The sequence below is a fragment of the Mustela erminea genome, chromosome 3, assembly GCF_009829155.1.
Source record: "Mustela erminea isolate mMusErm1 chromosome 3, mMusErm1.Pri, whole genome shotgun sequence".
Classification (NCBI taxonomy): Eukaryota; Metazoa; Chordata; class Mammalia; order Carnivora; family Mustelidae; genus Mustela; species Mustela erminea.
Window position 1 is genome coordinate 63,524,985 of NC_045616.1, and position 17,366 is coordinate 63,542,350.

At 35.2% G+C, this 17,366-nt stretch overlaps 1 protein-coding gene and 1 non-coding gene across 5 annotated transcripts in view; one reads left to right on the forward strand and one right to left on the reverse strand.

Annotated features, from left to right (window-relative positions):
• The window catches only part of POLK (DNA polymerase kappa), a 67,844-nt gene that overhangs the window by 35,999 nt on the left and 14,479 nt on the right, over positions 1-17,366 (reverse strand). For all 4 annotated transcript variants that reach the window (XM_032335939.1, XM_032335938.1, XM_032335940.1 and 1 more), the window contains exons 2-3: positions 8,510-8,671; positions 81-200 (exon numbers count right to left, since the gene is read on the reverse strand). In XM_032335939.1, the coding sequence (XP_032191830.1) occupies positions 81-200; positions 8,510-8,644 (255 nt within the window). In that variant the 5' untranslated portion in view covers positions 8,645-8,671. The remainder of the gene's footprint in view (positions 1-80; positions 201-8,509; positions 8,672-17,366) is intronic.
• LOC116587355 lies at positions 648-754 on the forward strand. Its single transcript, XR_004284379.1, has one exon. It is a non-coding gene; the product is annotated as a U6 spliceosomal RNA (small nuclear RNA).

Sequence of the window (17,366 nt, forward strand, 5' to 3'; positions counted from 1 at the left end):
TTATGACTTGACCATGATGCATTTTAACTATCAATTACTGTTTTACCAGCTTCCACTTTATTTAACAACTAAATTAATACCTGTAATTGTGCTTTCCTTAGCTGTTGGCTGGTAATTTGAGCTTTTTGTTGCATCATATTTTCAATTCGTTGGTTGACTTGCTTTTCTTTCTTGAGCTCATTTCCATAAAATCTGGACCCCTATGTAAGAAAAAAAAAACAACAACAAAGCATAAGAATAGAGTCAGATGGAAAGCATCACTGCCGTACAGACTAGAATTAGAATAACTGAATTCAAAACTTAGTACCACTACTTACTAGGAACTACTAACTAGGAACTTCCACTAAGTGGAACTTAGTACCACTACTTACTAGGAACTACTAACTAGGAACTACTAACTAGGAACTAGGGAATCCTAAAACTACTTAATCTTTCTATGTCTCAATTTCCTTGCCTGCAAAATGGTTTTATAGTTACCTAGAATTATTGAAGCTGTATTTATAAGGATAAACTCTTCGAGATGAGTATGGATATGTTACTCCAAAAATAACAATGTGTCCTAGACAGGATCCATGGGACATATCCAAGGCCTTACTCATTTGGGTCATCAGCTATCTCTTCACTTTTACTTAAAAAGTACTTAGGGGGTGCTCGCTTCGGCAGCACATATACTAAAATTGGAACGATACAGAGAAGATTAGCATGGCCCCTGCGCAAGGATGACACGCAAATTCATGAAGCGTTCCATATTTTTTAGAAGAATAAATGAAACAAGATGGGATTGGGAGGGAGACAAACCATAAGTGACTCTTAATCTCACAAAACAAACTGAGGGTTGCTGGGGGGAGGGGGTTTGGGAGAAGGGGGTGGGATTATGGACACTGGGGAGGGTATGTGCTTTGGTGAGTGCTGTGAAGTGTGTAAACCTGGCAATTCACAGACCTGTACCCCTGGGGATAAAAACAATGTTTATAAAAAAAAAAAAAAAAAAGAAATTCTATTTTCTAACATAATTTGTTAAATGTGTAAAAAAAAAAAAAGATTGCAAAGGTATTTATCATAGAGTTTGTTATGATCAGAGAATGGTGGAAACATACTAAATGTCCATCTTAAAGAATCAGCCTAATAACTACTGATAAAGCCATACAACTGATTACAATGTGGCTATTAAAAATTATAACCTAGGCTTAATGTACTGACACAAAACAATGACCATATTATCAAGTGAAAGTAGATTATTAAACAACATGAATGTGATGATTCATGGATTATTATTTTAAAAAATCAAAATGTATGTGGAGGGGTCGTTTACGCAAATGTAAGAAACAGTATGGAAAAGCTACACCAACATTTTAACAATATTTATCATTGAACAATGGGGTTACATGTCAAAGATATTTTATTTCTTTTATTTTTTCAATTTTTTCTGTTTTCGTAGAAAGATTTTTATATTGTATTTAAAAAACAGATTAAAAGTGACATTGCATTAAAAATATGAAACTTAAAAAAAAAAAAAAAAAAGTACTTAAGGGGCGCCTGCATGGCTTAGTCGGTTAAGCATCTGATGCTTGATTTCGGCTCAGGTCATGCTTTCAGGGTTGTGAAATAGAGCCCTGTGTTGGGTTCTGCGCTCGGCGTGGAGCCTGCTAAGATTCTCTCCCCTACCCCCACCTTTTCTAAAAATAATAATAATAAAAAATTTTAAAAATAAAGGATTTTAAAAATTTTAACATTATCCATTAAAGAAAATGTAGACAATCATTCTTAGAAAATTACCTATCATCCCATCACTAAACATAACATCTAATTCTATCCACTCATCAGGTTGATGGAAATTCAGATTATTTTTACATTATGGCTTTAATGAAAAATGCCGTAATGAACATCATATACACATTTTTACATGGACATGTTTTCACTTTCCGTAGGTACCCAGGAGTGGAATCTCTGCATGCTAAACCTTTTGAGGAACTGCCAGAACTCTTTTCCAAAGTGGCTGAACTGTTTTACAATCCCATCAGCAATGTATGAAGGTTCCAGTTTTTCCATATCCTTATCAACATTTGTTATTGTCTGTCTCATAGCCATTCTGGACTACAATAGTGTGAATGGCACCTCAATGTGGTTTTAATTTGCATTTCCCTGATGACTAATGATGCTGAACATCTTTTCATGTGCTTAGGAGCCATTCTTATCTCTTTAGTGAAATGTCTATATCTTTTGCCCATTGTTTATTAGATTGTCTTATAAATAATTTGTAAGAATTCTCTGTATATTCTGGATGTAAATCCTTTATCAGATAAATATTTTGCAAATATTTTACACTAGTATGTTGCTTATCATTTTCTTTTCTTTTTTTTTTTTAAGTTTTTATTTATTGGGGCGCCTGGGTGGCTCAGTGGATTAAAGCCTCTGCCTTCAGCTCGGGTCATGATCCTGGGGTCCTGGGATCGAGCCCCGCATGGGGCTCTCTGCTCTGCGGGGAGCCTGCTAACTCCTCTCTCTCTCTCTTCCTGCCTCTCTGCCTGCTTGTGATCTCTGTCTGTCAAATAAATAAATAAAATCTTTAAAAAAAAAAAAAAAAGATTTTATTTATTTATTTGAGAGAGAGACAGTGAGAGAGAACATGAGCAAGGAGAAGGTCAGAGAGAGAAGCAGACTCCCCATGGAGCTGGGAGCCCGATGTGGGACTCGATCCCGGGACTCTGGGATCATGACCTGAGCCGAAGGCAGTCGTCCAACCAACTGAGCCACCCAGGCGTCCCATCATTTTCTTTTTTAATTGTGTCTTTGAAGTGCAAAAGTTTTGAAATTTGATGAGGTCTAACTTGTCAACTTTTTCTTTTATTGACGGCACTTCTGGTGTTGTACCTAAGAAATGCTTGTCTAGACAAAAAACATTTGTCTAACCAAATGTCTCAAAGATTTTCTCCTATCTTCTAGAAGTTTTTACCATGTGAGCTCTTACATTTCACTCAATTTTGAGTTCAATTTGTGTATAATAGGAACCGAGGGTCTCAGTTAATCTTTTTTGCATGTGGATATCCAGTTGTCCCAGGTTTATTTGCTGAACAGACTGTTCTTCTGCCTTGGTTCTTTTGTCAAAAATCAATAAAGTATCAATACAAAGATTTACTTCTGGACTCTTAATTCTGCTCCATTGTTCAATATGTCTAAGCTTATGGCAGTACCACATTGTCTTGATAACTATAGCTTTATAGTAAATTCTAAAACAGGAAAGTCAAAGACCACCATGCTTTTCCTTTTCAAAACTATTTTATTTTATTTTTAAAGATTTTATTTATTTACTAGAGAGAGGGAGAGAGAGAGAGAAATCACAACAGGGAGAGCAGCAGATAAAGAGGGAGAGACAAGCTCCCCATTTAGCAGGGAGCCCAATGCTTGATCCCAGGACTCTAGAACCATGACCCCAACGAAAGGCAGAGGCCTAACCAACTGAGCCACCCAGTTTGGGTGCTCCAGTTTGGACTATTTTACATGTTTTTCCATTTTCACATACATTTTAGGGTCTGTTAATCAATTTCTGCAGGGGAAAAAAAAAGCCCCTGGAAATTGGATGGAGAATTACATTGAATCTGCAGATCAGTTGGGGAGAACTATCCTCTTAACAGTATTAAATCTTCTCATTCTTGAATATGTAATGTCTCTCCTTTTTTTTTTTAAGATTTTATTTATTTATTTGACAGAGAGAGACACAGCGAGAGAGGGAGGTAACACAAGCGGGGGTGGTGGGAGAGGAAGAAGCAGGTTTCCCGCTGAGCAAGGAGTCTGATGTGGGGCTAGATCCCAGGACCCTAGGATCATGACCTGAGCCAAAGCAGACACTTAACAACTGAGCCAGCCACCCAAGCGCCCCATTGTCTCTCCATTTTTTAAATCCTTATCTGCCCTCAATGAATTTTTGTAATTTTCATGGTAAAGCTGTTGCATTCCTTTTGAAATTCCTTAAGTTTTTATATATAACATCATGTTATTTGTGAAGAGATAGTTTTAGTTCTTTCTTCCAATCTAAATGACTTTTATTTCTTTTCATTGCCTACCTACACTGGCTAGAACTTTCAGGACTATGTTGCATAGAAGACATGAGAGTGGGTACCCATGCCTTGTCCCTGATTCTAGGAGAAAAGTGCATTCCTGGAATATATCCCATTTAGCCATGGTATATAATCTTTCTTTTATATTGTTGAATTCAGTTTGCTAACGTTTTGTTGAGGAATTTTATATTTACAACGATCTATAATCTTCTGCTTGTCTGGGTATGGTGTCAAGGTGATACCGGTCTCATAGAATGAGTCTGTAAGCATTACATCCTTCTTTATTTTCTGGAAGGGCTTGTGGAATACTGGTATTATTTCTTCTTTCTTTCTTTCTTTCTTTCTTTCTTTATTTTTAAAGATTTTATTTATTTATTTGACAGGCAGAGATCACAAGTGGGCAGAGAGGCAGGCAGAGAGAGAGGAGGAAGCAGGCTCCCTGCTGAGCAGAGAGTCTGATGTGGGGCTCGATCCCAGGACCCTGGGATCACGACCTGAGCTGAAGGCAGAGGCTTCAACCCACTGAGCCACCCAGGCGCCCCTTATTTCTTCTTTAAATGTCAGATTAAATTCATCACTGAAGCCATTATGACTCAGTTTTTTTGCTAGGGGAGTACAGAGAAGATTTTTAATTACTAAATTTATTTCCTTATTAAAGGTCTATTAAATTTTCCATATTTTCTTAAGTCAGTTTTAGAAAAATTATAAATTTTTTGAAATTTGTCTAATTTATTGGGATTTGTTTTAAAATACTCCAATCTCGAGAGGACTGAGTGGCTCAGTCGGTTAAGCGGCTGCCTTCGGCTCAGGTCATGATCCCAGGGTCCTGAGATTGAGTCCTGCATGAGGTTCCTTTCTTGGTAGGGAGTCTGCTTCTCTCTCCACCTCTGCCTGCTGCTCTGCCTGCTTGTGCACTCTCTCTCTCTCTCTCTGACAAATAAATAAATAAAATCTTAAAAAAAGAAATAAATAAAATATTCCAATCTCTACCTCTAAAATTCAGTAAGGGAGGGTAACATAGATAAAGCAATATTTACAAAAATGTTGATTAACTATTGATGGTGGGTGATTATTACCCAGGGATTCACATTAATATTCTAATTTTGTATATGTTTAAAATTTTCTAATAAAAGTTTTAAAGAAGTAAACTGCATTGTTGTGAAGCAGTAACAATTAGAAAATACCCATTAAAGAAGATATTTATGATCAACTTCCTATCCCACCACATTAGAGAAATAATATATTACATAAAATATATACTTTAATATATTAATATATAATTTATTTATATTAATTTAATAATACATTCTATATTTTAATAATATAAATAATTCAATATATTAATACATAAATATATGTAAGGCATATCATGTCAATCAGATGAAATGTGTATACTGTTCTATGATTCATATGTATATACAGTTGAACCTTGAGCATCATGGGTTTAAACCACACAGGTCCACTTATACATGGATTTTTTTCAATAAATATAGTGTAGTACTATAAATGTATTTTCTCTTCTAAGATTTCTTAATAATATTTTCTTTTCTCTAGCTTACTTTATTATAATATGTAATACATATAATATACACATTTTGTGTTAATCAACTGTTTATGTTACTGGTAAAGCTTCCAGTCAACAGTAGGCTATTAACAATTAATTTTGAGTCAAAAGTTGTACATGGGTTTTCAACTGTGTGTGGGAGAGGGGAAGGGTAAGTGATCCTAACCCCCACACGGTTTATGTGGTAGAGCAAAGTTTTGAAAATATCTAAGATATTCTTGAAAAAGAACAAAGAGCAAAAAAAGAACTTGACCTAGCTGTTTTCAAGACTTATTATAAAGTATTGTAATTAAGATCATTTCATAAAGATATAAAAACAAATAACCCAGTAGAATAGAAGAAAGCACTACAGATCAGTAAGAAAAGGATGAACTATTTAATAAGTGTTACTGGAACACAGAGAAGAGAGAGGAAAGATAGGGAAATCTAGGGTCACTTAAATATTCTATTTCTTAACATGAAAACTAACAGAATAGGTTTTATTTCTATTTTTAAGTTTTATGGCCAAAATTCCACAAAAGCCTCAAACAGAAACAGAGTAGTAAACAAATACATAAAACTATCACTGAGATTTCACAACTAATATTTTGCCCAATTTCCTTCATTGATTTTTTAACTGAATTGTTTTAAAGTAAATTACAGATATAATGACATTTAACTATTCTATACAGTATTTTATTATGTATCTTTTAAAAAAATATTTATTTATTTATTTGACAGAGATCACAAGTAGGCAGAGAGGCAGGCAGGGGAAGGGGAAGCAGACTCCCTGCTGAGCAGAGGAGAGGGGCAGAGCCTGATGTGGGGCTTGATCCCAGGACCCTGGGATCATGACCTGAGCCTAAGGCAGAGGCTTAACCCACTGAGTCACCCAGGAGCCCCTATTTTATTATGAATATTTAAAAGTAAGGTCATTGTTGGGCATCTGGGTGGCTGTTGGTTAAACTGATTTCAGCTCAGGTCATGATCTCAGGGTCCTGAGATCGATCCCCATATTGGGCTCCAAGCCAGGCATGGAGCCAGCTTAGAGATTCTCTCTCTTTCCCTTCTTTCTGCTCCTCCCCACTGTTCGCCTGTGCTCTTTCTCTCCCCTGCCCAATTTTTTAAATTAAAAAAAATAAAAATAAGGCCATTTTGTAATCATCATAGCATTTTCACAGCTAATAAAATTGACAATAATTCCTTAAAACTATATAGTATACCTCTCATATCCAAATTCCCTTAAATGTTCCAAAAATATTTGTTCAAACTAAGATCCAGAGTCCATATATTTTATTTGCTTACTTCATCTCAATTCTTTACTTTTAAAATATATCTCTATGTTAAACACTTAAAATATTATTTTCCCCTCAACTTTTTACTTTGGAATTTCCAAATTTTCCAAGAGCTGAAAGAACAGTAGACTAAACATCCATATGTCCTCTCCTAGATTCCTGCTACGTTTAGTTTCTCCCACTACTCCTAGATATAAGCACATACACACACTCCTATATGTGCACTTGCACAACATGCACACACACATACACACACAAACACACACACATACATGCTCCTCTTCCTCTTTTTAGCTAAATCATTTAAAAGTGAGTTGCTATGAATATTAGCATGCATTTCTTAAGAATAAGGATATTCTCTTAAATTTTACACCTTTCTACATGGATAGTTCATAATATACAAATGAAACAAAAAAAATGTTAGAAGAAACATTTAGGACCTTGGAGAAAAGCTTATGTAGTTGACTAATTCAAGTATGTATAAAAAAAGCAAACAAAATAATTTCTGCACAGGATAAAGTCCCATAAGCGAAGTCAAAAGATATACAATAATCTAATGGAAAACTGTGCAAAGGACAAGAAGAGACAGTTTTCAAAAAAGGAAATACAAGTGGCTTTTTAAATATATGAAAAGATGTGGGGCACCTGGGTGGCTCAGTGGGTTAAGCCGCTGCCTTCGGCTCAGGTCATGATCTCAGGGTCCTGGGATCTAGTCCCGCATCAGGCTCTCTGCTCGGCAGGGAGCCTGCTTCCGCCTCTCTCTCTCTCTGCCTGCCTCTCTGCCTACTTGTGGTCTCTCTCTGTCAAATAAATAAATAAAATCTTAAAAAAAAAATACATGAAAAGATGTACTATCTCACTCTTCATAAAAGAAATGCAAATTAATGCTACACTACATTACTGAAGATTGGCAAATCCAAAAGCTTAGTTATACACTATCCTGGCACAGTTGCACCGTGGTAATATACTGACATGTACTGGCAGTGAAACTTTGAATTGATACATCCATTATGGAAGGCAACTGGCCAAATCATAAAAATTGCACATATATATATCCTTTTTTGCTATCTGTATTTGGTAGGGTAATTCCGCTTCTAGAACCTCTCCTATTGTTTTATCTGCACACATATAATGTTATAAAATGCGAATTTATTCACTGTAGTATTGTTGGTAAAAACAAAAGACTAGAAATGACGTAACTGTTCATAATTAAACATTCTGACTGATTCAATAAATTTTGTTATATTCACACACGCAGGCATAAAAAAGAATGAACATTTTTACTTATATAGAAAGACCTCCAAGTTACATTAATTGAAACAAAAACAAAAAACACAATTACAATATTCTCCTATTAAGAAAAAGGATGAAAAAAGAACATGCATGTTACTGTGCTTTTACATGCATATTATGTGTAGGTGATGCAGAAAACTGGATGGCAAAAGCACGAGTAACAGAACAGAAGGGAGATTATTCCATACCCATTTGTTTTAATAAGATATATTAAAATGTTAAAAAGTATAATAAAAAAAGATATTTAAAACTTACTGATTTTATTTTAAACAGAAAGCAAAAAGCTACCAAGTTAGTGATAGCAAAATAAACAAGAAACTTACTTTTGTGGCTTCCATTATAATTTTGTTAATCTTCTCTTTATCTAATCCTTCCATTCCGGCTTTATTATCATTAAGTCCCACTCTAAGCAGAAGATCATCTTTGTAATTTCCACTCTTTTCCTTGGTGTTATCCATGGTGTAAACTTAAAACTTTTCTATTATCTGAAAAAACATAAAAAATAAGCAGTGCTTTTTAAAGCACTCATGGTGAGGAAATGGGCACTTAAAAGTTAAAATGAGGGGTGCCTGGGTGGCTCAGTGGGTTAAAGCCTCTGTCTTCGCTCAGGTCATGATCCCAGGGTCTGGGATCAAGTCCTGCATCCGACTCTCTGCTCAGCAGGGATCCTGCTTCCCTCCCTCTCTCTGTCTGCCTCTCTGCCTACTTGTGATCTCTGTCTGTCAAATAAATAAATAAAATCTTTTTTAAAATAAAGTTAAAATGATATAGAATCTGCCAAACAAGTAAAATATTTAAGAATTTTTAGCAATTGAGGAATTATTACTACTCAGATTTTTAAATTACTATCCCTAGACTATTGTACTTTCAGAGGGAATGATGGAATTAACATTTCCTGCAACTTTTTGCCCGCTACTATGCTTGGCACTTCACACTTGAACCTCACACAGTAACCCTGCCCTGAAAACTAAATTTCATTATCCCCAATATAGAGAGAAAAGAAACCTGAGTCTTAGAACATGTTTACTGATGCAAATTTTCTAATAAGAGACAATATCTGTGTTGAAATCCAGGCCTGAGTCCAAAGTTTGTGTTTTTCACATATTAACACACTGTATAGGAAATAAATACAAAATAACACTTCCTCTCCAAATCATGATAAGTTCAATAGCATTCATTACCCACTGTATACAGAGTTCCATGTTTTAAAGCAGTAGGAAAAAATACAGAAAAAGAAATCTGTTGACTTCTAGGACATTATTGCATTTTATACTGTTATGTGACTTCTAAAGTTAAGAAAAATCCTTTTGTATAATAATTCTTTAATATCTTTAAATAGTTCTTTATCATTTACTTTCCCATATTTAGCTTTTTAAAATATTTATAGTAACCATGCAAGATAGATTTGGTTATTCTCATTCTATGGAGATAGAAATTGGAGTTTCAAGAAGGTTAAGGGAATTGGCCATCCTAAATCTGCTAATGAGCAAAAGAACTGGTGTGAATCCAAGTCTTCTTACTCCAAGCTAATACAGTTGCCATAACATCACAGCTGTTTCCGATTTGAGCCCACTTATGCTACAAAGAAATGACCAGGTGAACAGCTGCCATGCATCTAAGAATAAAATATGCCAGGGATTTATTTGCATGATTTAGAGAGGGCTCATTTATTCTGTTTATTCTCTGCTGTCTTAAGGACCTTTTCTTTTCCTTTTTTTTTTTTTAGGTTGACATCCATCACCACACATATTTACACAATGTCTTTTCTTGTGATGAGAAGTTTTAAGATCTCTTCACAACTTACAAATATATGATACAGTATTAACTATAGTCACCATCCAATACATTAAACCCCCATAATTTATTTATTTGATAGCTGGAAGTTTGTACCTTTTGACCTTTACCCATGCCACCTACCCCACCCCACCTCTAGTAACTACCAACTGTTCTCTGCATCTATGAGTTCAGGTTGTTGTTGTTGTTATTTGATTCCACATACGAGATAAATAAATCAGAAGGTCGGGGGTAGGATCCAGATATCAGAATTTTTTAAGGCATGCTCAGGTTAGTCCAATGTGTCCATTACTATCTAAAGTTCTTGTGGCACCTGGGTGGCTCAGTGGGTTAAAGCCTCTGCCTTGATCTCAGGTCATGGTCCCAGGGTCCTGGGATCAAGCCCGGCATCAGGCTCTCTGCTCAGCAGGGAGCCTGCTTCCTCCTCTTTCTCTGCCTGCCTCTCTGCCTACTTGTGATCTTTCTCTGTCAAATAAATAAATAAAAATCTTAAAGTTCTTAAATATTTTACTTGTTTGGCAGATTCTGTATCATTGGTGCTATTATTTCCCAGTGTCCAAGAGAATATAGACTAGTTTTCTGTTTTTATCATTTGACTTTTCTCCCCAACTATCACATTCAGCCAAACAGCACCCTACATTTTGTGTTATGCTTTAGTAGCCCAATTACTTAACATTTTCTAATAAGACTGGTGAATGTAATTCATTCATATTTCCCCCAAACCACCACTACTGAAGAGTTAAGAGGCTGAATGCAGACATATTACATTTAAGTTGCCTTGTCTTTTATTTATTTTTAAAGATTTATTTATTTGAGAGAAAGAGAGCATGAGTGGGAGGGGCAGAAGGAGAGGAGAGATAATCTCTCCCAAGATAATCTCAGGCAGACTCTGTGCTTAGCACAGAGCCCATCTTGGGGCTCGATCTCATGACATGATGATCATGACTTAAATTGAAACCAAGGGTCAGACACTCAACTGACTGTGCCACCCAGGCTCCCCAAGCTGCCTTGTCCTTTAAATGATGAAATGTATGAAAGGGAAAGCAATATTTATTGAATGTCTATTATTTCATAAAGAATATATTGGCCCAAAAACTCTGAGAAGTATTGCTTTTGTTCCCAAATTAGATCAGAAGAACTGGGTTATTACCAGCAATGCTGGTACCAGTCAAAGTTGTGATAGGTAAAGTTAGTTTTCAGCTACCTTCCTATCTTGTTGACGCCCAGTTACCACATCATTTATGTCTAGTTTCATGAGGATAAGTTAACTATCCTCTACATGTTAATGACTTCCAACTTTATAGTTGCAGTCAAATGCCCATCTGGCATCCTAAATTTACCATGTCCAAAACCAGTCTTGTCATCTGCCTCCATCCCTCAAACCAGTTCCACTTGGATGCAGCCCTGAGCCTCATCTCAGTTGATGGCAACACCATTCCCTTCCAATTGCTCATGCAAATAACCTTGTCATCATTCTTGAGCTCCCTCTTTCTCACACACCCCACGTCCAAATTGTCAGCAAATCCTATGAACTCTGATTTCAAAATGTACTCTGAATTTAACCACTTGTGTACTGTCATTGTTTTCACTCTAGTCTGAATCACCATAATCTCTTGTCTGGATTAATGCAACAGACTCTTATATAGTCTGTTTCTGCCCTCCATGTCTTCAGTTATCAACACAATGGCCCAACTGATTCTTCTAAATCACAAGCGGAGTCACACCACTCTTCGTTGAAAACTGTACAATGGCACACTAAACTTACTCCGGAATAAAAGCCAAAATCCCAACGGAATCTGGATTCCAATTACCTGTTACCTGTCTACCCTCTTACCTAATACTCTCCCCCTTGCTCACTACTCTCCAGGCACACTGGTCTCTTCGCTGTTCCTCAAATCTGGTAGGCACATTCTAACCTTGAACTCTCTCCTTTAGGGTTCTTCAGCTAGTTATTCTTTTGACTAAACTCCCTTCAAGTGTTTGCTTAAATGTTACCTTCTCAATGCGGATTTACCCTGACCTCCTTATTTAAATTGCAGCTTAAGTAATACCTCCCACCCCCCTCTTCCCAATGCCCCATGTTTTTATAGCCCTTATCATTTACTAACATAGTAATAAACATAGGTTTACTTGTTATGCTTATCATCTATCTCTCCTGTGAATATGGAAGTTCCAACAGGGCAGGGAACATTGCTTTTTATTTGTTTTAACTGATATATCCCAAAAGCCTCAAACAGTACTTGGCAGAGAGTAGGTGCTCAATAAATAATCTGCTGAATGACTGAACTCAGTTTATATCATTTTTTCGTTCTCTTATTCACATAGCAAGATTACACAGCCATATTAAAAGATTGTGACAAAAACTACTTTTCTAAAGTTAATAATTTTAAAATAATTTTAATATAATAAATTTATATATAAATTTAATATAATAAATAATAAACTAATTTAAAAATACTTGTAGTTTTTCCTCATTTCAACATTAAATATGTAATAACAGGTATATGAGTTGATTTTATAAACTTTATTTTCCTAAGATATTTGATAGTTAAAATGATTAAAGCTTTTGGGAGTTATATTAAAATATAAGAGAATTTTGATTTTACATGTTAGAATGCTTGCTAAGTCCCATCAATACTCAAAAGATTCTAGCTTATATTTATTCTTTGGGAAATTAAATTGCCTTGTTTATTTTTTTTGATTTAATATTTTTCAATATTAAAATTATATCTAAATCTACTAAAAATTATTGGACAAAGTTAATAAACCATACTAAGTTTTAATATACTTGAATTCCTATGAGTTCGTTTTAGTACTATCATTTATGTCCCCATGGTGAGCCTGCTTTTGTTCTTATTGGTTAGTGTTTCAGTTATTTACAAATTTCTAGAATCTCTCATTAGCCTGGTTATCTCTGTTCTCCCCATTAGTTCTGACTAAATTTCTTTAGAAATCCATAAACTGAAATGGAGAGCTAGCTCCCAGCAGAGATGATCACATAATATTCACAAAAGTTGCACAAAAGGTTATCACAAAGTATTTTTCAGGGAAGTGAAATTTAAATGGCTTTGTGAGGGAAGTAATAATGTAAGTGCCTAGTGGCATCTGGGGTATAATAAACTCTCAATCAATAGTTAATTATTAAAGTTAAGCCAAATTTCCAGAGCTGTGAAAATCACTAGTCTGACTTTCCTTACTTCTCTCTCTTCAAGATACAGAAACTTGGAAGGAAAAAAAATCGCTATAAGCATCCTCAAGAAAAAGCCAAAGTTCATGGATCACATGGATGAATTTTGTTTTGCTCCCAAAAAGGTATTTGTCCTATGATTATGAAAATGAAAATAAAACATTTTTATAGCTTGATACTACAAAGACAGTCTGTTTCACTTCAACTCAAAAGCACAAATGGTTACACAACGCAAAGGAAAGAACTTGGGTTCTTGTGGTTTAGTTTATTGGTTTAAAAGCACATTTTCTCTGAAAATATTCAAATTCTACCCAGTCTCATTCTAACAGTAACTATTCAGGTTACCACTTAAAAAAATATAAGGCCAACCTTTGTTTTTGATGGTAGTAAGGATGGAAAATTAGATTTTTTTCAGCAGGAGTTCTGAGGAAGACGTTTTAGAGTGCTAGGATTTCTCCTACCTATAAAAAGCTCACAAAACTATGTGAACAATATCACAAGTGATTGGCACATTGACCAAAATAACCCGGAATTAATCTATCAGAAAATATGTCAAACACACTAAGGATAGTAAGAGAGAAAAAGGAGAGAAGGTGGAGAGGAAAGGTGGGGGGAAAGAGGACAAGGAAAACTAAACTAAAAAAACTAAATTACAGTAAGGTCCTAGGAGGAGGCTTGCTTCCTATTTCTAACACACTATAAATAACCAAACCCAAAAATCCTTCCAGAAAAACCTGTATATTTCTTAAGGACAAAATATTATTTTTTATCCTCTAAATGTTCAAATATTTAACATGTTTGTTTGAACAGATTAAGCAGATTAAATAAAACTTCAGGCTGTGATTAAATGTTTTTACTATCTACATTTAAATGCTATGAATTAAGAATATTATCCTAGTTTTAATTTCCCAGCTAATGCCTGACTAAAAATTTTTCATTTATTATTATAAAAATATTTTTAAATTTTTAAGAAAACAAAAATCACAACCCCAAAGTTTTAAGATTTTCTACGTTCCCCCCCTATTATTTTACACACACCTGTGTGACCACATGTACTCAAACTACATGCACAAAATTTTTATATGATGGGAATGAGGGCATGGATGCAACTTTGTATTTCTGGCTTTAGTTTTTAATATCTTTGCAAAATAAAATGTACAAAAAGTTCAAAATTATTTCAGAATGAATTATTTGAAAGATTTTAAATGTATATGTATCACTAAGAGAAATAATAGAAATAATGTAACTCTACAGATCCCAAACCACGGGGATGTATGCTAAAAGCAAACACAAGTTTTCACCAAGGATATAAAGTTTTTGAGAGAACTATGCATATATTCTCTTTGATTGCCTTTTTCCTTCCTGAGCTTTCTATTCATTTAATTTATTCCAATGAAGAAGAATGGGATAGAAGGCTCTTAAAAAGCCTACACTCTATCTAAACCTAGAGACATATAAAATTCACTTTTATATAATAAATAATTGAAATTATCTGCTTCTTTAGTACAGAATGAAAAATATCCTGATGCAAAACACATTAATTAATATGTCAATTCAATGTAAATTCTCCAAAGCTCAGTGTGTTAAGTTTCTATTTTGATGATGAGTCACATATTTGGTAAAGTCTTCCAGAACCTTTAACAATGATGACTTTGTTTACACTCTGAAATAAGGGCACTCAGGATATTTAACAATTGTGAAAAATTAACTTTATGTCTTATAGAAGTCGACTATTTCCGAGAATGTTGATTCATTAACATGAAGGAAGTATACTGAGAGGTTCTTTCTTTGGGTATTATGTTCTTTCTTTGGGTATTATTAGATCAAGTCAGCAAAAATATTCACTTACATAGACTGATACTGTACAGACTAATGTTGTTTTAGTTGAGGTATACAGTAAAATACATAAATTTAAAGGGACAGTTGAAAACATATGTTTTTAGGGGCACCTGGGTGGCTCAGTGGGTTAAAGCCTCTGCCTTCGGCTCAGGTCATGATCTCAGGGTTCTGGGATCGAGCCCCGCATCGGGCTCTCTGCTCAGCTGGGAAACTGCTTCCCCCTCTCTCTCCGCTTGCCTCTCTGCCTACTCATGATCTCTGTCTGTCAAATAAATAAATAAAATCTTTAAAAAAAAAAGAAAAGAAAAGAAAACATATGTTTTTAGAAAAAGAGAAAAGGGTCCTCCTGTAGTACCTTTTTGGTACTGATTTTTTTTTTAAGTTCTACAATCTCTAGTGTTACTTTTAATATAAAATTACATATGAAGCCGGGATAATAGGTGGGGTTATACTACTAATAGGAAATTGAGCTATTACAGTATTTATCACTATATTACATCCTACATTATTAGAAGCATAATATTTAATAACAAAGTTGTACATGATATTATTTTATTTTCTTATCCTGGAAATGATGCTTTCAATTATCCCTCTGCTACACTGTTCTAGTGTTTTCTTGATATTGTTCATGATATTATTTCATGATCCAGTACTGCTGATTTCTTAGGTTACCTATAGCTCTAATTAGTCTACCATAGGAGTTTATTTTTTTTAATTTATTTATTTTTGAAGATTTATTTATTCATTTGAGAGAGAGAGAGAGTGCACACATAGGCAAGAAGAGGGGTAGAGGGAGAGAATTCTCAAGCAGAGTGTGGAGCCCAAGGCAGAACTCCAACCCAGAACCCTGAGATCATGGTCTGAGCTCAAACCAAGAGTCAGATGCTAAACCAACTAAGCCACCCAGGTACCCATCAGAGTAAGAGTTTAAATTATATCCGGAATATTCCCCCAAATAACCTCTAGAGCTCTACTTTAGAACATGTACATTTTAAAAATGTAAATACATGCTAAATGTTTATATTAACAGATAATTTTAATCCCTTAATCTAATCCCTTAATCTAAAAATGTACTTGTGTTATGTATATAATCTCACAGGTAAGCAAGATAAATCTCTACCTCTGGAGGACACCATAATTTTATTTATAAAAAGGAAAATGGGGGTGCCTGGGTGGCTCAGTCATTAAACATCTGCCTTTGGCTCAGGTCGTGGTCCTGGGATCCTGGGATCAAGCCCCACATCAGGCTCCCTGCTTAGCAGGAAGCCTGCTTCTCCCTCTCCACTCCTCCTGCTTATGTTCCCTCTCTCGCTGTGTCTCTGTCAAATAAATAAATAAAATCTTTTAAAAAATAATAAAATAAAAAAGGAAAATGAATTCCATGCCGCAGTGTCCTGGAAATTTTTTAAAAAAAATTTCTAATCTAGTAATTGTTGGAAATATTTTTCTCATCCCAACCAGAACTCAAAGGGTGAGAAGTCAAAGTAGACGCTGAAATCCATTTATTTCAGCAGAGATTACAACCATGTTGCTTGTTACCTCCTTTACTCAAAGACCTGAAGCTAAGAATAATAGCAACCTAGTTTTGGGCTTTAAAATCTGGCTTCTCACTATATGATTACAATTCTTAAAAGATTAAAATATTCATCATGATCAAAGCTTTGTAAGAGCTTGAATTTCTCAGATTTCAGAATTTTAAACCATAATGGCTCTAGCATATTTGTAAGACCTCTTAAGTTAATATTTTTGCCAAAACCACTTACCTAATGCGTTTGGGGCTCCCTGCTCAGTGGGGAGTCTGCTTCTTCCTCTCCTCCCCATTTGTACTCTCTGTCACTATCTCTGTCTTTCTCTCTCAAATAAATAAGATCTTAAAGAAAAGAATTACTCATTTCTATACTGCCAAATATACTAAGAAACATAATTTAACCCACAAATGAAATATGCATTTATTTTTATTTTTATTTTTTTTAAAGATTTTATTTATTTGACAGAGAGAGATCACAAGTAGGCAGAGAGGCAGGCAGAGAGAGGGGGAAGCAGGCTCCCCACTGAGCAGAGAGCCCGATGCCGGGCTTGATCCCAGGACCCTGAGATCATGACCTGAGCCAAAGGCAGAGGCTTAACCCGCTGAGCCAGCCAGGCGCCCCATGCATTTCTTTAAAAAAAAACAACAATTTATTTATTTGAAAGAGAGACTGAGTGAGCAAGACAACACAAGCCGGAGGAGCGGCAGAGGCAGAGGGAGAAGCAGGCTCCCCACTAAATAGAGAGCCTAACTCAGAGCTGGAGCTCAACGCAGGGCTCAATCCCAGGACCCCGAGATCATGACCTGAACTTAAGGCAGATGCTTAACGAAT